The 22,376-nt window shown below is 43.7% G+C and overlaps 1 protein-coding gene across 1 annotated transcript; it reads right to left on the reverse strand.

Annotated features, from left to right (window-relative positions):
- Positions 1-1,410: 1,410 nt before the first annotated feature.
- On the reverse strand, positions 1,411-21,677 carry LOC115126053 (SH3 domain-binding protein 2-like). Its single transcript, XM_029655640.2, has 13 exons — positions 21,444-21,677; positions 14,190-14,329; positions 13,065-13,167; positions 10,573-10,693; positions 10,411-10,478; positions 10,059-10,144; positions 9,902-9,979; positions 4,576-5,218; positions 4,327-4,447; positions 4,018-4,073; positions 3,741-3,816; positions 3,564-3,623; positions 1,411-2,240 (listed from the first exon to the last, which is right to left on the reverse strand). Exons 1-13 carry the CDS (start codon positions 21,524-21,526, stop codon positions 2,103-2,105), a joined length of 1,773 nt encoding a protein of 590 aa, XP_029511500.2. The 5' UTR covers positions 21,527-21,677; the 3' UTR covers positions 1,411-2,102.
- Between the last annotated feature and the right edge of the window lie 699 nt (positions 21,678-22,376).

The following is a 22,376-nucleotide window of genomic DNA, read 5'->3' on the forward strand; positions in this document are numbered from 1 at the left end:
GGGTTAAGTGAGCAGTGTGTCAAGAAGCGATGCGGCTTGGCATGGTTGTGTTTCAGAGGACGCATGGCTCTCTCCCAAGTCTGTATGGGAGTTGCACTGATGGGACAGGATTGCAACTACCAATTGGGGAGAGAAAGGGGTAAAAGTACAACCAAAATAATATCTGTATTTTTAACATCAACTATAATTTGATGGAGTCAATTTACACTGCCAACTAGCCTTTAAAATGCTACATTTAATGGATTTATACATATTGGATGCTATCATTCTTGTGGTGTTGTCTGTAGGCGCCCAATATTCTCTGTTAATTCATTTACAGTGATCAAGTCTTGTAATCCTGCCTTCATAAATTCCCATTTGCATTAGTGTTCGTTCGCGCTGAATCCCATTTAATGAACCAGTTGAAGAACAGTGCACTAATATCCTGTGCTGATAACGTGGTGATGCTGGTGGTGATATGGCTGTGGCAGAGTAGAGGGGAAAGGGGGAGAAAAGACAACAGACAATAAGAAGTGATTTAGCTGGAGCGCTAAATCTCCTGGCATCCTTCCTTGTCAAGGTCTGATAGAGACACTGTTATATAATTCTCCTCTCTGAGTAAGACGGGGAAATATTGAATATTAATCACGATACCATTATAATGATTTACTTAGTGTGCATGTTTAACGAACCAGCGTCTCTGCTGCTTGTGTTGCTGCTGTATCAAGGCATTCATTTGGGAGGCTTTTATCTGAACCAGTGTCTGCTCATCACTATCAGTGAGTGATCTCTGTGTGATTTTGCTGCACGTGCCCTCTGGGCTGGAGAACAACACACACAACAGAAGATTACAACATAGAAATATCTAAATCAAATCTACAGTTAAAAAATAAAAGAGCTACAATAAAATAACAATAACGAGGCTATATACAAGGGGTACCGGTACCAAGTCAATGTGCAGGGGTACAGGTTATTCAAGGTAATTGAGGTAATATGTACATGTAGGTAAGGGTATAGTGATAGGAGCTATGATTTCACCTTAAATACTTTCTACTGAACAAAGTATACTTGTAATTACGTGGCTGTTTATTATTGTCTGTGACTCAACATAAATCTATTTTTTCATAATTAAACAAAAACTGTAGTTGACAGTAGGGTCTATGTAATTCTTATTTTCAATGACTGCCTAGGAACAGTGGGTTAACTGCCTTGTTCAGAGGCAGAATGACTTATTTTTTACCTTGTCAGCTTGGGGATTTGATCTTGCAACCCTTTGGTTCCTAGTCCAACACTCTAACCACTAGGCTACCTGCCACCCCAGTTACATGGCACAGCACCAAACAGCGCCACCCAATGGAATCGTCACCTGCCCTCTGCTGTTATCCAGTTACACATTAAAAAAACAATATAATCAGAAAGAATTTGACAAAATATTTTTTTACAATGCATTTAATTTACATATCACAAATGGACAGTTCTGTACAGTGCAATAGGATGTGTGGACAGTTTGATAGCATACTGTCATCATTATCTAAGCGTTTTAAAATATAACTTTTTTTCTGAAGATAATATGATACATTTCATAAACTTTATGGAATAAATAAGTGATTTACACATAATTGGTCCTCAATGCGTAATAAAACCAGTGTTAAATATTCCAACATTAATGTGCAGTGAACCCACAAATCTTCACTTTTGCTTGTATTCTGAACAACACTACAACAGTGCTATCCAGTGTAATGACAGACCTTTAGAGTACTAGTCCTGCAGTAGTCCTCACATAATACATCTTTGTTCTGTATATAGAGCTCATTGTCCTCCTCACATATACCATATTTTCTTCACAACTGCAACCATGTGCACTCGTTGCACCTCTGCCCAAGCGTTGTTTAGGGCTAGATCCCATGCCATGACGCTCATCAGAATCACTCCAACAAATACTCAGGCTTGGTTACAGACATGCACCAATCTGACTTGCCCTACAGGGGGCAGTGTCATTTAGTTTCTACCACAGCAGGTTTCAACTGTAGTTCATGACAGTTGCAGAACCGTATTAGATGCCCAAAAGGAGAGAGTCCGTTTGAGCGGATGAGGCAATGGCCTCAGGCAGAGTCAGGACAGGGTCATCTGGGCATGATGTAACCATATGGCTGCTGCAGACACAGAGAGTGGTGATTGGGTAGAGGGTGGCTATAGTAGTGCTCCACTAGGGCCGACAGGGAGGTAAATGTCATCTCAAACTCCAGGAACACCCGGGAGTCCTAAACCATAAACACATTGAAATTCACATCAAACAAGACAGATATGGTACTGGAATCCTATAAGTTATTATTGATTGAGTCAGACAATCGACATGCTAGACAGCCTTAACCAAGATTTGAGTTTTAGTGAGGTCCGGTAGCTTAATTTCTATACAATTAAAAAACTTACAAATGCTATTTGGAGAACAGTAAAAGCAAGCAAAAAGGACCCCAGCCATTATCACCTTGGCTGCTGTAGGTTCATTCACCTCAGTCGATCTACAAACACATAGCCTATTAGCCACTGTAATGTTACTCCCCTGAAAGGGAGGAAATATGAGAAATGATTCACATTGACACGTGGCATCAGAGACATTTTTAGAACTGAACTGTTAGCATTTTAATGTTGGCCTATAGGGAAGATAGGCCATGTGGAGATGTTCATATTGAAACATGTCTTTTCAAGTTCCTAACTTGTTTGATCAAATTAGTACCGATTGTCTCAGGGGACCCCACATGGGTGCCCGACCCCAAGTTTGGGATCCACTGTACTAACCTCTCTGCTCCTCTCTCTCCGTCTCCTCTGCTTCCTCCTGCATACATTGCAGACTGCCTCAGCCTCACCACTAAGCGCCACATCACTGTCTGTCTCAGTAGCCTACTCTCTATAAATCAAATTTAGCGTATTTTTTGCTCCTGATGAGGTAGGCTCTGTTTAACGTTAGCTTCTTAATTCATCCTTCTAGCTGGCTAAGTAATACTAGCCAGAGCCTTCAACGTTACTGCAATAGAAGTGTGCGCCGGCAGTTAGCCACCTGATTGACTGACATCTATAAGCGACTATTTACCAGTTGTGCACTCATTCTCTGAGATTCATTTTCTGTTTGTTTGGGGGATGTTTGTAGACATGGCAGGAGTCGCGGGATGCTTTTAAAATGCGGATGGTTTTAACATGTTTTCTTTTTTCTTTCGGTATCTTGCAAACACGCTGTCTGCAGGGTCTTCAGTTGCCTACTTGAGGGTACACCGATCTGGGGTAGTTAGTTTCTCGTCTCAGGCGGTTTGAGAGAGTGGTGAATGTGCTGCAAAGAAGGCTTATCCGGGAGGCAAATCCAGGGGGATGCAGGCGAACATAACGAGCCTGGATCAACGTTCTGAGCTTTGATCAACGCTGGGGCAATATTTCGATGTTGACCCGTAATTGATTTTCTTTATTGTGTACAATATATATATTTTTATTATCTTTTTTTTTCTTTTTCAAATTATAAAAAATGACCGGACCTCTGTGCACTCGTGTGTAGTTACGGGCATGGGTAGACAGAAAGTAAAGACAGTGGTTCTGACCTCCTCAAAGAGCCTGTAGTTTCTGGCCTTGCACAGATCCACATCCCACACCACCAGCACCTGATTCAATGAGAACAAATGTACATTATTTACTAAAGCAGTTTCTTTTTAATATTCATTGTGTGATGTGTGGTGAATCCCTAGATGTTTATGCATCACAGCATGCACATGTTGTACCTTGGATGTCTTTGATCCTGAGTTCCTGAAGCAGTAGAGACCATCCTGCGGTGAACTGGAGCTTTCCATAAATAACCTGCAATTAAAGCACAATAATAATGTATTTTAGTAAGACTGCATTCAGACGTTCTCTGCTCTTCTTCCAAGAGTAAACAGAGACATGATTGTCAGAAAGAGATTCCCCGATCGAACATTAGTGGGCGTTAAAGACTGTTACACAAAAAGGAACAAGGAGGATTTAACAAATGTTCAATACAGAAATGGTTTATTGTCTTACTTTTCAACACTGCTTGTTTCTGTTATGTCCACAAACACAGAATCCGGTAATTGAACCTGAGGTCAGAAACATGTGTCAAAAACAACAAACAACAGACATAAAGGAGGTTAGAAATGTGTCATCAGGCCAAGACTAATCTGTAGTACACGGAACAAGATTGTGCGATGAGATTATGGAATTTGCAGTGAAACAAGGGCATGCACTCACCACCGAGTAAAGACACTAAACTCAACACAAAACATAACAGATGTGTTTCTCTCGTAGCTGTGTACACAAGAGTGATAGTTGATGGAGAATATGGCCACTTACATTCTCATAGTCTTCATCAGAGTCATCGTCGATGTCCTTGGATGGATCCCTGTTCTTTCTTAAAGAGGCAGGCACCTCGTCCACTGAGGTTCGGAAGCTTTGTCCATCTGGAGAGGATCTTCTGAGAAGAAGTGGGTGTTTTAACCTTCATCTTAAACGGTGCTATATATTTTTGCATGATTACAATATAACTACCTTGAAATCAAACTGTAGTTTCCAGAGCAAAAAGTAAAGCCTTTGCAGACTTACTGTGCTGACCCTCTTGGTTGTTTAGGCATGGTTGCCGGACATGGAGATTTCGCTAGGAGGGGTGGCTTGTACTGTCCAGGCGTGTGGTTCAGTGCTGGCGAGGCCTGTGGTGAGAGATCTGGTGTTGACCTAGTGCTGTGGCAGAAGTTTCGAACACTTGGGATGTGACTGGGTGTGTTGCCATGGTAACCAGGTGGTCTAGGATTCAGCCCCATTTGCCTTTCCAGGTTGATGCAGATGGGCAGGGTGGCGGGAGACTTGAGGGTCACTGGAACATGGGGCTTCTTGTCTCTGTGGTCCCCCACAGGTAGGGTGGAGATGGACGTCTTCCCCATCATCATCTGCTTCTGAAGGCTGGCAATGGGAGTGGGAAGAGGGGTCTTAGGGCCCCTCACACTTCTCTCTGGGCTGTCCTTGTTTGGGATGTCCATATGTCCATGTTCGTTGTGGCCGACCTCACCCAGCTTGGGTCGAGGTAAGACCGGGGACATTTTCTTTGGAAGGGGGCTGGAGAGGGTCCTGTTGGGGACAGGGACAGGGGCAGGTTGGGGGAGACCTTTGCAGAATCCTGATTTTGATTCTTGTCTAAACTGGCATGGGAGTGGAGGAGGATGGTATGATGGTGGTGGAACAGTTAGTCTTCCTTCAACAGTAAGAAAATAAGATATTCAGTGATAGGTACTAGAAACAGTAGGACACATGGACTTCCTAAATTGTTGAAAACTTTGTTGAGAGTTGAGAGACAATGTTGTTTCAGTGGCAGTTATCGTTTAGCTATAGATACAGTGCCTTCGGAAAGTATTCAGAGACCTTGACTTTTTCCATTTTTTGTTTAGTTACAGTCTTCTTCTAAAAATTGATTAAATAAATACAAATTCTCATCAATCTACACACAATACCTCATAAAGACAAAGTGAAAACAGGTTTTTCGAAATGTTTGCAAATGTATTAAAAATCAAATGATTTGCATAAGTATACAAACCCTTTGCTATGAGACTCGAAATTGAGCTCAGGTGCATCCTGTTTCCATCAATCATCCTTGAGATGTTTCTACAACTTGACTGGAGTCCACCTGTGGTAAATTCAATTGTTTGGACATGATTTGGAAAGGCACACATCTGTATATATAAGGTCCCACAGTTGACAGTGCAAGTCAGAGCAACAACCAAGCCATGAGGTCAAAGGAATTGTCCGTAGAGCTCTGAGACAGGATTGTGTGGAGGCACAAATCTGGGGAAGGGTACCAAAGAATGTCTGTAGCGTTGAAGGTCCCCAAGAACACAGTGGCCTCAATCATTCTTAAATGGAAGAAGTTTGGAACCACCAAGACTCTTCCTAGAGCAGGCCACCCGGCCAAACTAAGCAATAGGGGGAGAAGGGCCTTGTCAGGGAGGTGACCAAGAACTCGATGGTCACTCTGACAGAGTTCATCTGTGGAGATGGGAGAACCTCCCAGAAGGACAACCATCTCTGCAGCAATCCACCAATCAGGCCTTTATGGTAGAGTGGCCAGACGGAAGCCACTCCTCAATAAAATGCACATGACAGCCTGCTTGGAGTTTGTCAAAAGGCACCTAAAGACTGTCAGACCATGGGAAACAAGATTCTCTGGTCCGATGAAACCAAGATTGAACTATTTGGCCTGAAAGCCCAGCGTCAAGTCTGGAGGAAAGCGGCAGGGACTGGGAGACTAGTCAGGATCGAGGGAAAGATGAACAGAGCAAAGTACAGAGATCCTTGATGAAAACCTGCTCCAGAGCATGGGGTATATGGTGTAGATTGATGAGTGGAAAAAACAATTTAATCAATTTTAGAGTAAGGCTGTAACGTAACAAAATGTGCAAAAAGTCATGGGGTCTGAATACTTTCCGGATGCACTGTATACATATACACACTACCGGCCAAAAGTTTTAGAACACCTACTCATTCAAGGGTTTTTCATTATTTTTATTATGTTCTACATTGTATAATAATAGTGAAGACATCACAACTATGAAATAACACATATGGAATCATGTAGTGACCAAAAAAGTGTTAAACAAATCAAAATATATTTGAGATATGAGATTCCTCAAATAGCCACCCTATGCCTTGATGACAGCTTTGCACACTCTTTGCATTCTCTCAACCAGCTTCATGAGGTAGTCACCTGGAATGGTGACTACCTGGAACAGGTGTGCCTTCATAAAAGTTAACTTGTGAAATGTCTTTATTTCTTAATGTGTCTGAGCCAATCAGTTGTGTTGTGACAAGGAGGGGGGGGGTACAGAAAAAAAGTCCATATTATGGCAAGAACAGCTCAAATAAGCAAAGAGAAATTACAGTCCATCATTACTTTAATACATGAAGGTAAGTCAATCTGGAAAATGTCAAGAACTTGAACGTTTCTTCAAGTGCAGTCGCAAAAACCATCAAGCGCTATGATGAAACTGGCTCTTATGAGGACCGCCACAGGACAGTGTGACGACCCTCCCACTCTGTCTGCCGTATTCTCTCTTTCTTCTTGTTTCCTTATTAGGATGCCGGTGGGCGGAGTTGGGAGGGTCGTCAGCTACATGGGAAACACCTGGGCCGGGTGTGTCCCAGGATAAATAGACCTCTTCCACATTCATGGGGAGACTCTCTCCATGCAGACACCTTTATGGATTTTGTTGTGTTTCTTGGTGTTTTTTTGGTTGTTTGCTTTGGCACCTTTCAACACCCTGCATTATCACATTCATGCATGCAAAACACTCACCTACACTACTGATTACTGATCACACACACCATTGTATATTATATTTAGTTACTTATTTAATAAATATATATTTTTGTTACTCCTTATCTCCACGTTGTCTCCCTTTTGTTACGGGCTTTGAGCTGGTTTGTGACAAAAGGAAGACCCAAAGTTACCTCTGCGGCAGAGGGTAAGTTCATTAGAGTTACCAGCCTCAGAAATTGCAGCCCAAATAAATGCTTCCCAGAGTTCAGGTAACAGACACATCTCAACATCAACTGTATCACGGAGGCGCTCCGCACTGCTAAAGCTAACTCTCTCTCCTCTGCTCTCATCCTTCTAGACCTATCGGCTGCCTTCGATACTGTGAACCATCAGATCCTCCTCTCCACCCTCTCCGAGTTGGGCATCTCCGGCGCGGCCCACGCTTGGATTGCGTCCTACCTGACAGGTCGCTCCTACCAGGTGGCGTGGCGAGAATCCGTCTCCACACCACGTGCTCTCACCACTGGTGTCCCCCAGGGCTCTGTTCTAGGCCCTCTCCTATTCTCGCTATACACCAAGTCACTTGGCTCTGTCATAACCTCACATGGTCTCTCCTATCATTGCTATGCAGACGACACACAATTAATCTTCTCCTTTCCCCCTTCTGATGACCAGGTGGCGAATCGCATCTCTGCATGTCTGGCAGACATATCCGTGTGGATGACGGATCACCACCTCAAGCTGAACCTCGGCAAGACGGAGCTGCTCTTCCTCCCGGGGAAGGACTGCCCGTTCCATGATCTCGCCATCACGGTTGACAACTCCATTGTGTCCTCCTCCCAGAGCGCTAAGAACCTTGGCGTGATCCTGGACAACACCCTGTCGTTCTCAACTAACATCAAGGCGGTGGCCCGTTCCTGTAGGTTCATGCTCTACAACATCCGCAGAGTACGACCCTGCCTCACACAGGAAGCGGCGCAGGTCCTAATCCAGGCACTTGTCATCTCCCGTCTGGATTACTGCAACTCGCTGTTGGCTGGGCTCCCTGCCTGTGCCATTAAACCCCTACAACTCATCCAGAACGCCGCAGCCCGTCTGGTGTTCAACCTTCCCAAGTTCTCTCACGTCACCCCGCTCCTCCGCTCCCTCCACTGGCTTCCAGTTGAAGCTCGCATCCGCTACAAGACCATGGTGCTTGCCTACGGAGCTGTGAGGGGAACGGCACCTCAGTACCTCCAGGCTCTGATCAGGCCCTACACCCAAACAAGGGCACTGCGTTCATCCACCTCTGGCCTGCTCGCCTCCCTACCACTGAGGAAGTACAGTTCCCGCTCAGCCCAGTCAAAACTGTTCGCTGCTCTGGCCCCCCAATGGTGGAACAAACTCCCTCACGACGCCAGGACAGCGGAGTCAATCACCACCTTCCGGAGACACCTGAAACCCCACCTCTTTAAGGAATACCTAGGATAGGATAAAGTAATCCCTCTCACCCCCCCTCCCCCTGAAAAGATTTAGATGCACTACTGTTCCACTGGAGGTCATAAGGTGAATGCACCAATTTGTAAGTCGCTCTGGATAAGAGCGTCTGCTAAATGACTTAAATGTAAATGTAACTGTTTAGAGACTGTGTGAATCAGGCCTTCATGTTCGAATTGCTGCAAAGAAACCACTTCTTAAGGACACTAAGAAGAAGAGACTTGCTTGGGTCAAGAAACACGAACAATGGACATTAGATCTTTGGAAATTTGTCCTTTGGTCTGGAGTCCAAATTGGACATTTTGGGTTCCAACCGCTGTGTCTTTGTGAGACGCGGTGTGGGTGAACAGATGATCTCTGCATGTGTATTTCCCCCGTAAAGCATAGAGGAGGAGGTGTTATGGTGTGGGGGTGCTTTGCTGGTGACACTGTCTGTGATTTATTTAGAATTCAAGGCACACTTAACCAGCATGGCTACCACAGCATTCTGCAGCGATACGCCATCCCATCTAGTTTGTTCTTAGTGGGACTATCATTTGTTTTTCAACAGGACAATGACCCAACACACCACCAGGCTGTGTAAGGGCTATTTTACCAAGAAGGAGAGTGATGGAGTGCTGCATCAGATGACCTGGCTTCAACATTCCCCTGACCTCAACCAAATTGAGATGGTTGGGATGAGTCGGACTGCATATTTAAGAAAAAGCAGCCAACAAGTGCTCATCATATGTGGGAACTCCTTCAGACTGTTGGAAAAGCATTCCAGGTGAAGCTGGTTGAGAGAATGCAAAGAGTGTGCAAAGCTGTCATCCAGGCAAGAGGTGGCTATTTGAGGAATCTCAAATATAAAATATATTTAGATTTGTTTAACACTTTTTGGGTTCTACATGATTCCATATGTGTTACTTCATAGATTTGATGTCTTCACTATTATTCTACAATGCAGAAAATAGTAAAAATGAAGAAAAACCCTTGAATGAGTAGGTGTTGTAAAACTTCTGACCAGTAGTGTATGTATGTACGGTCGCAAATGGAGCCAAATGGGACCATTAGTTTGAATTGTGATGACATGCCAGTCCCATCAAGGGCTGTCTATCACAGTTATAACACCTTTCAGCACCAAACTCAAAGATATGTATTATTTAGTACCTGTATAAGTTGGTGGACTATCTGGTTTTTCATAGTCATCTTCATCCTCATCATCTTCTTCATCCTCTAACATATAATCTAGGCAAGAAAACACACAAAAAATTGTCAGTGCACAGAATTCATTGTATGAAACAATGTTGTGAGTGCTGTCACTTACTGTCTCCTGGGTTATCATGGGCATAGGTTATGTCCATGGGGCTCTCGATCGATCCATAGAAGCTGTCCGCATCACTTTCAGAGTCACTATGTCAACAGAGAGAGGACCACATCAATCACCCTCTATTGAATTGATTCACTGACCATGCATTCACTGACAATGCATTCACTGACCATGCATTCACTGACCATGCATATTCACTGACTCCCATTCATACTTTTTGTAACACAGCAAGAGATATCCTGCATGCTCAGAAAGTTAATCAGAGCATGCAGCCAAACTGTCTACCATTTATCAGAAAGAGCAAGTGACCGCAGATGGTATGTTTGTGTGAAGGGATGTGTTGACTTACTTTGGAATATGTGAATCCATTCTGTCATTATAGTGATCAATTTCTTTTCGCAGGTTTCGCATCCATTTCTGTTAGTAGACAGAAATAACCGCGATTACATTATCTATGTATTGCTGTCATGTTACTAGGAATGTGAGAGGTTCTGTACATATCACCCCTCACCCTTCTCTCTTCCTCGTTGGCTGCTGAGAAGCAATAGGTCCGGTGCTTCTTACTACTGAAGTGGACGATTTTGAAGGGAAACACATTATTGGAGGTGGTCTCTTCTGCTGCCCTCATCACCCTGCCAACGAGAGAAATAGAAACTGAAACAGCACCTTGGAGAAGACCACATCCGAATCCATTATAATAGATACACAGACGCAGGAAAACACAGTGCAGTAAAGCCTCCTCACTCTGACCAATCCGATTTCACATTTCGTAGGTTAAACCATATCAGTGGGTTAACTCATTTATTACTATTACTATCACATTATTGCTGTGACAAACATTCCATGCCGTCTATGTGATATTGTGTTCTGTTGGAGCTGTATGGGCCTGCTGGTCTGGCCATGTTTCAGTGTACCAGGCTGCTCAGTGTTTACTACTAGTTGCAATTACTATTCCCTGTAACGTTATTACTGAGATATTTCTGTTTGTACAAGTGGCAAGCTGGAGCTTGTCTGAGCGGTTGGCTGGATATGCCCTCACCCGCTAGTAACTTCTGCTGATTCATTAAGCTCTGCCCACTATAGTGTTGTCCTGTCAGAACTGGATGTTAAGGCCCATATCTATACACTTTGAAACCACAGGCACAAACACACGTGCGGACACATCTGCTTCCGTGTGACGATGTTTATATGATAGTGGATATGTTCGATGGCTGCACAACACTTCAAGATAGAAAAACAACATGGGAGAGTCCGTCACTACACAACTTGCATCTCCTTGAGATGGCAGGTGATCCTGCTCTGACATGAGGTGCGTAGGGCGGATCCCTGGAGAAACTCCCCAAGCTCCATGAATGGTTGAACTTGTGATAGGTGACTGCTAAGGGATTTTTTTGAATCAATAATGACTGAAATGTATACATAATTAATCAGGACTGACTAATCAGAATACTATTATGTTACTGTATATATATGAATTTTCTTCTAATCCTAGTACTGAATATAATGTGTGTAATTATAATCAAGAATTAGAACAATGACTGACTGTTCCTTGGTAGAAATGAATGAACTTATCGCCAGACTGGCTAGAATGCTTATCTACAAAGAAAGACCTTGGTTCAGTCATAAATTATCTAAATTGGTGAGAGACGATGCAGGAAGGCTTGAGAACTATACTGCCATTGTACCAGAGTGGAGGAGAGACGGGACGTACTATGGTTTGCACAGATGAACATGGTACCTTCAGGCATTTGGAAATTGCTCCCAATGATGAACCAGACTTGTGGAGATCTACAAAAGTTTTTCTGAGATCTTGGCTGATTTCTTTGAACTTTCCCATGATGTCAAGCAAAGAGGCACTGGGTTTGAAGGTAGGCCTTGAAATACAGCCACAGGTACACCTCCAATTGACTCAAATGATGTCAATTAGCCTATCAGAAGCTTCTAAAGCCATGACATAATTTTCTGGAATTGTACAAGTTGTTTAAAGGCACAGTCAACTTAGTGTATGTAAACTTCTGACCCACTGGAATTGTGATAAGTGAAATAATCTGTCTGTAAACAATTGTTGGAAAAATGACTTGTGTCATGCACAAAGTAGATGTCCTAACCGACTTGCCAAAATTAATAGCTTGTTAACAAGACATTTGTGAAGTGGTTGAAAAATGAGTTTTAATGACTCCAACCAAAGTGTATGTAAACTTCCAACTTCAACTGTATATATATAAATTGGGGAGAAAAGGGGGTAAAAAAAAAATAATCTTTACACCCTTTTCTCCCCAATTTCGTGGTATCCAATTGGTAGTTACAGTCCGCGCATCCGAAACACAACCCAGCCAAGCCGCAATAAAGTTCCCTGTGTATGTTAACTCTCTGTGTGGTTGCTTTATTCCTTTGACTGGGAAAGGTTTTCAATGAGTCACAGACCAGTCAAACAGCTATATTAAAGCTCTATTTATGCAAGGCCAAAGTAGAGAGAAGAGACTCCAGATGTGTAATTACACAGTTACACAGTTCTAACGCTACCCCTATGGCACTGCAGCATGCGCCTTCAGGGGGAAGCAGTAGAAGGAGGAACTCAATGGACCACCACAGGCTAGGATTCCTCAGTGTCCACTTTCACTTTTCAAAATGTCAAACAGATATGGAAAAGAGGTGGTTTAACAGTGCCATCTCTATTACTGACTTGTCACCTATGTAGGAATTAATATGACGAGTCCCCCCTGTGTTAGGTATTCGTAAGCGAAAACTCCTGACCTTTATAGAGAGGCTCTCATTTAGCAGGAAGTGGCACACCGACACTTAAGAAATGCTTTCACTGTCAGCAGACTTTCTCATCTGATCAGGATTTCTCAGCATAACAACCGATTGCAACGGACAATGGCAGCTGTATTTCAAACATTGATAATCACATGTAGGCCTATGGGAGAATGCCAACATGTTTTTGCCAAAGTCTATTCAAATTCAGGTGCAAATGACAGCTGCATGACAATAGTGGACACTGACCTGTTGTAGCCATTGAGAGAGAAAGCTCCTTGCGGTGCAGGACTGGTGCTGCTCTTGAAATAATACACACATCCCCTGTGGATGATTATATAGCGAAGAGGCCCTGTAAGAAAGAAAGATAACGTAAGGGAAAGTCTCACACATACAATAACCTAGGTATAATAGCAAGTATAAAGAGTTTCATTCTAAAAATGATATATATCCATTTTCAGACATGTTGGTAAATTTGAGCCTTTATTGTTTAAAGAAATGATGAACGAGATTGGTGTGTTCTTTCAATATTTAATCATGGCATGACGTCGTTCAATGAGAGACATCAAATTGGCCCACCGTCGTCCGGGTTTGGCCGGGGGCAGGCCGTCATTGTAAATAAGAATTTGTTCTTAAACTGACTTGCCTAGTTAAATAAAGGTTAAACAAACAAACAAAACACAACACAACATGTATTTGTTTAAAATCTATCACTTGATGATTTCATTTCAGAGACAAATAATCAAGTTTTGTTTTGCAAAATGCTATATATCCGCCTCACTCTCAGATAAATAAGAAGCACTGCTACGCTTTATACAGTTAAATATAGCAAATAACTACAAGAAATGTACAAATGATACATTTGTGACTTCAATATTTATTTATTTTTAAATCAATTAAATACCGTAATATGAGATCTGTATGTAAAACATTTACATTTGATATTTTGGTCATTTAGCAGACGCTCTTATCCAGAGCGACTTACCACATATCAAATACAGGATAAGAACATTCCATTCCAGATAAAAAATGTATAAATAGCATTAAACATTTCAAATCTATTCATGAAAAAATCTGAGAACAGTAATATTTACACACACATGAAGGTACCCATAAGCAATCATTTCTGATGAAAAAACAGGTGGATAAAATAGGTGGATATAGCGTTTTGGAAATAAACTCTTCATATGTTGTTCTTAATTTGATGAATCTCCAACCCAGCTCGAGGGGTGATGAACTAAACATTGTGATGAGATGAAAGTATGCAGTGCAACTCATCTCAGACCTTTGTCAGAATCCCTTGGTGCAGTGCACATTAATGTGCCATGAAAGTTATATATGTAATGTAATGTTATGTACTGTAGGGCTACTCACACTTCATAAGGCTGAACTGGCTCCCTCCCTTCTTGTGGAGGTACCCAGAGTGGCACACGCCTCCTGGCATGGTGAGTAGGTTCTGGGCCCCGATGGCCCTCATTGGAACAGGCCAGTAGATCTCTGCTGAAGCCATGTTTCTGAGGAGGACAGGGAGATAGAGAAATAACATGTCAAATACCACATTACACATCACAGAGCTGGCAGTGGTCTGAACGTATCTAACTTGACATTTCTCAGATGCAACGCTAAAATAATATTTCAGCTGCTGCATTTCTCATTGAACCCAAGTCTGACAGTGAATTCTAAACCTGATTGCATCAAAACAGCAACATCTCAATGAACAAACGGCACAAGGACTTGAGAATTCGGACCATGTCAACAAAATATCAACAATCAAAAAGAAGTAATACTACTTCCCATCGCAGCTTTGAAACACCTCGGTCCTTGAAAGCATCTTACATCCTGACCCAATAACTTTCTCTCCACTTTGAAAGTTACAAGAAACACCATGACAATTCTACATACACTCTCAGGAAGAAAACGGTTCCAGAAGGGTTCTGCGGCTGTCCCCATAGGATAATCTTTTTTGGTTCCAGGTAGAACTCTTTTGGGTTCCATGAAGGACCCTCTGTGGAAAGGGTTCTACATGGAACCAAAATGGGTTTTTCAAGTGAACACAGCCAAACTGCCCTTTTCGGTTCTAGATAGCGCCTTTTTAGCACCTTCAAATGAGCAAAGCGGTTCCCTTATGAGCACAGACGAAGAACCTTTTTCGCTTCTAGATAACACACTTTTCCCCCTAAGAGTTTAGACTTATAAATAAACAAACATCAAACAAACACCCCAGCCAACAGGTCTGCTACCCAACCTAAAACCCCAGTCATAATACCTGGGTACCCCAGCAGCAGCTTACATCCTCTCCTGAGGGTCTGAACTGCTGAGCTCTTCCTGAGCATGTGGGCAGTTGAGAGAACACACTAAGGCAGACTCAGAGAGACACACACACACCACACTCTCCTCTAAATCTCTAAAACCCCAATACAGCCAAAAACCTGCAGTCTCGAGCCTTGACCCTAAACCAGACAAGGAAACAGGAAACTGGACGTTTCCTCTGTAATGTGTCTCATGCCCTTTCAGAGCTGTTGATTGCACCCTGTGTGGTATGCTTCCTGCTTGGCAGCCCTGCCTTGTCTTTCCTTGGCCTGGCGATGGCTGCCTGCTTTCTGGGAGGGACAACTGCCTCCAGACACAAAGACAAATATACTAACAAGAGAAGAAAAATAGGCAATTTTACACATTTTTACAAATGACTGCCGAGCACCAACGGAAGGGATTGGGTTTAACATTCAGATCCAAGGGACAGGTGCAGGGGAGAAGTGTCTGACTGTTAGAGGAGAATGGAAAAGAGGAGACCGTAAGCTGCATCTCTCCCCAGAGTAAATCATAGGTCGTTGAACTTTCCAAGAGAAGAAACAGCCAGGCAGGGAGGTTCAATAAGGATGCAGGAATATAGCTTAGTCTCCAGGCAGCAGGTAACCTAGTGGTTAGAGTGTTGGGCCAGTAACCAAAAGGTTGCTAGATCAAATCCCTGAGCTGACAAGGTAAACATTTGTTCTTCTGCCCCTGAACAAGGCAGTTAACCCACTGTTTCTAGGCTGTCATTGTAAATAAGAATTTGTTCTTAGCTGACTTGCCTAGTTAAATATAACCCCAAAATTGTCTGATTAGTGGATTAGGCCGGGGAAGAAAATTATGAATTATTCCTGCAAAATGTGTTTATGCTCCTTTTCTTTAGCGTCTATATTGGCATCTGATGAGGCAAGCAGATTGGAGTGTTTAGGACGCAGCAGGCTGGCTTGGTTATTTCTGACCTGTTTGTGGTGCCTGCTCCAAGTGGATTTAAAAGGACAACAGCAGCCTTTATCTGTCCTGTTCTGATGTTTGTGTAGTTTTTGTGTAGTTTCCACTGGAAAGCAATAACCACTGTTCAAAAGGCATACAGGGTGTGGGACCTATGGACGGACTCACCCTGACTGCATGCTCTGACTATTTGTGGTGTTGGATATGTGTGGTTGTAAAGAGGACTAGGAACTTGTACTCTCTTATTTACAATGGAAGACAGCGTGAACAGAATGGTCCCTTGGTTTGCATAATTCCTAACTCGTTGCAGTTAATAACAAACCTTATTAAAGGGCATCTACGTGGAAAATACATTGGAGTTGCAAACAGTCATCAAGGGTAACATTTCAAGCGCAGGATTATGTTATCATGGTAATCCATTTTCAACATTGACAAACCTTTATAAAAAATATGTTGAATTTCCACCATTGAAACATGTTCAATGGTCTATCCACTATCAGAAACAAAAGAACAGTACGCTGGGTATAGTAGTGAGAGAGAGACACTAATCAGGAACTGCCAGGAACTGAAATGTAAACAGGAGTGGCAGGTATAACATACCAGGTTATTATTCAAACCTACTTCCTACTGCTGCCAGGAACAATCCACAGGAAAAACGACTCAACATAACCCATGGTTCTCGAGGAGAAACTAAATGAAACAAAAGCACAATGTCAATGGTTCACAGTGTGCTCTCACCTACTGCGAGACACACTTCTCTGAATGGCTAACAGGTACAGTGAGCAAAACATCAGTATCCTTAACTGTATCATAACCTTTGACGTACATGTCCCAGCCACAGTGTTACCAAATGCAACTTTATGATTACATCTCTGCTCTTGCGGACGTCTGCCCAGCTGTTGGTGAACAACATTGAGGAACATTTTCCTCTTCTGTCTCTGCTGCTAAAGCCACTTTCTACCACTCTAAATTCCAAGCATCTGCCTCTAACCCTAGGAAGCTCTTTGCCACCTTCTCCTCCCTCCTGAATCCTCCTCCCCCTCCCCCCCTCCTCCCTCTCTGCAGATGACTTCGTCAACCATTTTGAAAAGAAGGTCGACGACATCCGATCCTCGTTTGCTAAGTCAAACGACACCTCTGGTTCTGCTCACACTGCCCTACCCTGTGCTCTGACCTCTTTCTCCCCTCTCTCTCCAGATGAAATCTCGCGTCTTGTGACGGCCGGCCGCCCAACAACCTGCCCGCTTGACCCTATTCCCTCCTCTCTTCTCCAGACCATTTCCGGAGACCTTCTCCCTTACCTCACCTCGCTCATCAACTCATCCCTGACCGCTGGCTACGTCCCTTCTGTCTTCAAGAGAGCGAGAGTTGCACCCCTTCTGAAAAAACCTACACTCGATCCCTCCGATGTCAACAACTACAGACCAGTATCCCTTCTTTCTTTTCTCTCCAAAACTCTTGAACGTGCCGTCCTTGGCCAGCTCTCCCGCTATCTCTCTCAGAATGACCTTCTTGATCCAAATCAGTCAGGTTTCAAGACTAGTCATTCAACTGAGACTGCTCTTCTCTGTATCACGGAGGCCCTCCGCACTGCTAAAGCTAACTCTCTCTCCTCTGCTCTCATCCTTCTAGACCTATCGGCTGCCTTCGATACTGTGAACCATCAGATCCTCCTCTCCACCCTCTCCGAGTTGGGCATCTCCGGCGCGGCCCACGCTTGGATTGCGTCCTACCTGACAGGTCGCTCCTACCAGGTGGCGTGGCGAGAATCTGTCTCCTCACCACGCGCTCTCACCACTGGCGTCCCCCAGGGCTCTGTTCTAGGCCCTCTCCTATTCTCGCTATACACCAAGTCACTTGGCTCTGTCATAACCTCACATGGTCTCTCCTATCATTGCTATGCAGACGACACACAATTAATCTTCTCCTTTCCCCCTTCTGATGACCAGGTGGCGAATCGCATCTCTGCATGTCTGGCAGACATATCAGTGTGGATGACGGATCACCACCTCAAGCTGAACCTCGGCAAGACGGAGCTGCTCTTCCTCCCGGGGAAGGACTGCCCGTTCCATGATCTCGCCATCACGGTTGACAACTCCATTGTGTCCTCCTCCCAGAGCGCTAAGAACCTTGGCGTGATCCTGGACAACACCCTGTCGTTCTCAACTAACATCAAGGCGGTGGCCCGTTCTTGTAGGTTCATGCTCTACAACATCCGCAGAGTACGACCCTGCCTCACACAGGAAGCAGCGCAGGTCCTAATCCAGGCACTTGTCATCTCCCGTCTGGATTACTGCAACTCGCTGTTGGCTGGGCCCCCTGCCTGTGCCATTAAACCCCTACAACTCATCCAGAACGCCGCAGCCCGTCTGGTGTTCAACCTTCCCAAGTTCTCTCACGTCACCCCGCTCCTCCGCTCTCTCCACTGGCTTCCAGTTGAAGCTCGCATCCGCTACAAGACCATGGTGCTTGCCTACGGAGCTGTGAGGGGAACGGCACCTCAGTACCTCCAGGCTCTGATCAGGCCCTACACCCAAACAAGGGCACTGCGTTCATCCACCTCTGGCCTGCTCGCCTCCCTACCACTGAGGAAGTACAGTTCCCGCGCAGCCCAGTCAAAACTGTTCGCTGCTCTGGCCCCCCAATGGTGGAACAAACTCCCTCACGACGCCAGGACAGCGGAGTCAATCACCACCTTCCGGAGACACCTGAAACCCCACCTCTTTCAGGAATACCTAGGATAGGATAAAGTAATCCTTCTCACCCCCCTTAAAAGATTTAGATGCACTATTGTAAAGTGGCTGTTCCACTGGATGTCTTAAGGTGAACGCACCAATTTGTAAGTCGCTCTGGATAAGAGCTAAATGACTTAAATGTAATGTAATGTAATGTAATGAACAAAAAACGAATTGCAGGTGGATCCACCACAGTCCTATGAAGAATGTTGACGAGCATAGTCTCACAGGTGTACAACACTCACAACTGTTGGACATGTCTTTAAAGGAGAAGTCCACTAAAAAACTCTGTTGGTATTTGTTTAATTAGTCCACTGTTGATACAGTCCCAGAATGTTGCATGTCAGCAAGTTTTCAAGATATAGAACTTTCAAAATACAGAAAGTGTCACGGTATGATACATTTTGGGAATGTATTAACAGTGGAATAATGAAACAAATAACAAAATATAGTTTTTGAGTGGTATTTTCCTTAAAGGAGTCGGCCTACTCCACAGGCCATATAGGGGAACGTGATGAGTTTCCGACAACACATAGTACTTTCATTTCTTTCAGCCTTCCCTCATGGCATTCCATGCTGTAGCAGCAATAATTTCCTTTAGCTTTTGTGGGGAGCTTGGCTTTCTCCCGCATCACTTCCTGTCTCCCAATATGAGCATGTTCTCCACACAGGGAGGCAGTGTGTGTGCCCAGAAAACAAATACTGTAAAAAAGCAGCAACATGACAAAACAAGAACCAGCTCCTCTCTTTGGAGATTCAGGACTAAGTTTTAGTTTAGGGGATGTGTTCCTTTTACTTTCCTGAACATGTAAATCACAATCAGAGAGTAAGAAAGTGATCAGGTGAAAGTGCACGTTCCTATATAGGAGTGCCCAGTGCTTCATTTGAGTACCTCTCCGTTTTTGTCCGCATCTCGCCAGCATTGCACTTCATCATTTATTTCCTTATAGAATCATAGCCACGCGAAGGGTTCGAAGCTGCAGCACGCCTGATAAATTTAAATACATTTAAATAAAGTTACTGCTGTCTGTTCAGAAATAAATGAAATAATTCAGAATAGCCTACTACACCATGAGGAAGCCTCAAATTTGACCACAGAGGATAAATAGCTTATTTTAAAAATAGCCTAGTGGAGTGTAGCCCAATAACAAGGCATAGCCTACGCTTGAGAAATCTGTCAGTGAACAAACAGCATGCAAACAAAACTTGCCTTTCGCAATATTTTAAATAGCCTACAATCGCGGCAAAATACAGGTTGGAAAACAAATCGCTCCTGCTGAAAAGAAAATACTATAACCTGTCAGCTGTAGGCTTCCAAAATATTTGATAAACTTCCAAATATTGTTTTACAAGTAAAACGAGAGAGAGGCTTATGGCACGAGCACATAGGCCATCACCAGCTAGTGAGCTGTGCGTCATTGGGTGACTCCGTGAAACTGGAAAGCATTTTTAGGACTATCATTTCCTCCTCATATTGTAGGAGTTTTAAATTTTTGTTTTAAGAAGTGGTGGGTGGGGGGGCATAATTAGTATTATATATTTGTTTTATCCACTCGGATAAACACTCCAAACCGCCTACCCGAATGCTCAGAGGTGCCTGCATGGTCCTAAAGCACAACATTGCCTTGTTTTGTATCACATTCCAATGATAAAACTGGCACATTTTACAATTTGTCCCCAGTGAAAGTTGCGCTCCTGGCATACAATATGTATCTCCACATACCTAGGCCTAGGCTATTGATGGATTCAAGATTAAGTCGTTTTCATTGATCTCAGATTCTCAGTTTGTCAGTGTCAAAGTAGTCTGTCATTTCGATCATTTGTGCGGTATTATGGAGCTTTCAAGACTGGGAACCCTTTAAAAATCCAGAGTTGGATGACCGTTCAAAGCTAATTTTCCCAGTCGGAGCTTGTTTTTTCCCCGATTTCCCAGTTGTCTTGAATGCACTGAAATCGGAAGTCAGAGATTTCCCATCTCCGAGTTCCCAGTTGTTTTGAACTCAGCATTAAAAAAAGATTATGCCAAAGTCTCCAGTCATGTAAAAGGACGTAGAATTGCATGAAATTCGTTTATTTTCACAGACCCCAGGCCACATTTATTTTGCCCCATGTGTGCAACTGCTGTAAGTGCCATTAAGCAAATGTGATAATATTCATGCAATGCTCCCCAGGTCACCCACCTCTCATGCTCACTTTTTGTTTTCCGACACCTTCCAATTTACAAATTAAGCACTGTGAGTGCCCGTGAGAATGTGATCTTGTTTCGTGTAAACAGGATTCAATATGACTAGCACACCAATGGTTGGATGTAAACAGTTGAACACACAAAATAACCGTTGCGTCATAACTCCCAATAAAATAAGCTGTCCAGCAGTTAAATTGATGACATATCAGTGTGTTTGTTGCCTCATAAAGTCATTGTTAGGAGAGGTTGATAGTTGAAACAATCCTAGCCATCCTCTTCCACACCAGTAGGGGTATTTTTCATCAATAACAGGTGCTTGAGATCAACCGGACCTCAATGGCACCTTAATAATACAGTCGTCTTTCTCTTTCACTGCATCACCAAATACTCAGAAACTGAGTAGGTAGGAAAGTAGGTAGGAAAAGAGGTAGGAAAGTAGGTAGGAAAGTCAGAAAGATTTACGCCACTTACATGCTATTCCGTTCCCAACACATTCTCACACTGGGCTCGCTTGCAAGGAAAAACAACATATTTTGTCTTACTGACACATCCATTGATGGTGCAGGGCACTTCTCGCTACCATGTTCTCTCTGGCAGGTCGCGGAGACAGACGGAAGACAAGGACAGACGGACAGACCGCCAGAGTGTGCTGCTGTACAGATATATAGATTGATACTCCAGACAGACAGAGCCTGGAGGGGCCGTCTGTCTGTGGTCTGAGGAACTGCCTGCCTGCTCAGACGCATCGACTAATTTCCGGAGGGCCTCGTCTCAGAGCACCACACTCCACATTGGCCGACGTGCCTGAGCAGCTACTTCCTGCCCTTAGCTCATCAGCCAACAGTGCCACAGAGCTGAGTGTTGGGGGGACTTTTCACCTCCAGCACCATGGAACAATGAAATGGACACAAACAAAATATCCTGAGTGCCACTATGACCTATAGACAGAACACCATGTGTCCTGTATTCTACAGTGTGTATCCAAATCACACACATCGGCGAGTAATACACTATGTCAACCATGTGTAATAAGATCAAATAAATATATATTACACAGTAATAGCACTAACTACTTTTTTGACTTTCTAGTGTCGTTTGAGCCACATCCTGTGTAGTCCCAAGACCAATAGCCAAATAAAAGACATAGCTGGTTGAACAGGTGGTTCGTTTCTGGTATTAGCATGGCCTATTTAGAAGTGATCCATGATCCAACCGGCTGCTAAATTCCGTTTACTTGAGCGGAATATGGTGCTTACCCATTGAGACCTGCAGAAGAAGACTGCTCTCTCTTCTGAAGATCCGTGGTTTGCAGTGAACACTAGGCCACTTCCTGCACGCCTTTAATGCCATAAAGTGCGGTGACACCCTCCAAATGTAGAGCTCCAAGGCGACATGTGTGCCCAT

The sequence above is a fragment of the Oncorhynchus nerka genome, linkage group LG4 (assembly GCF_034236695.1).
Source record: "Oncorhynchus nerka isolate Pitt River linkage group LG4, Oner_Uvic_2.0, whole genome shotgun sequence".
Lineage (NCBI taxonomy): Eukaryota > Metazoa > Chordata > Actinopteri > Salmoniformes > Salmonidae > Oncorhynchus > Oncorhynchus nerka.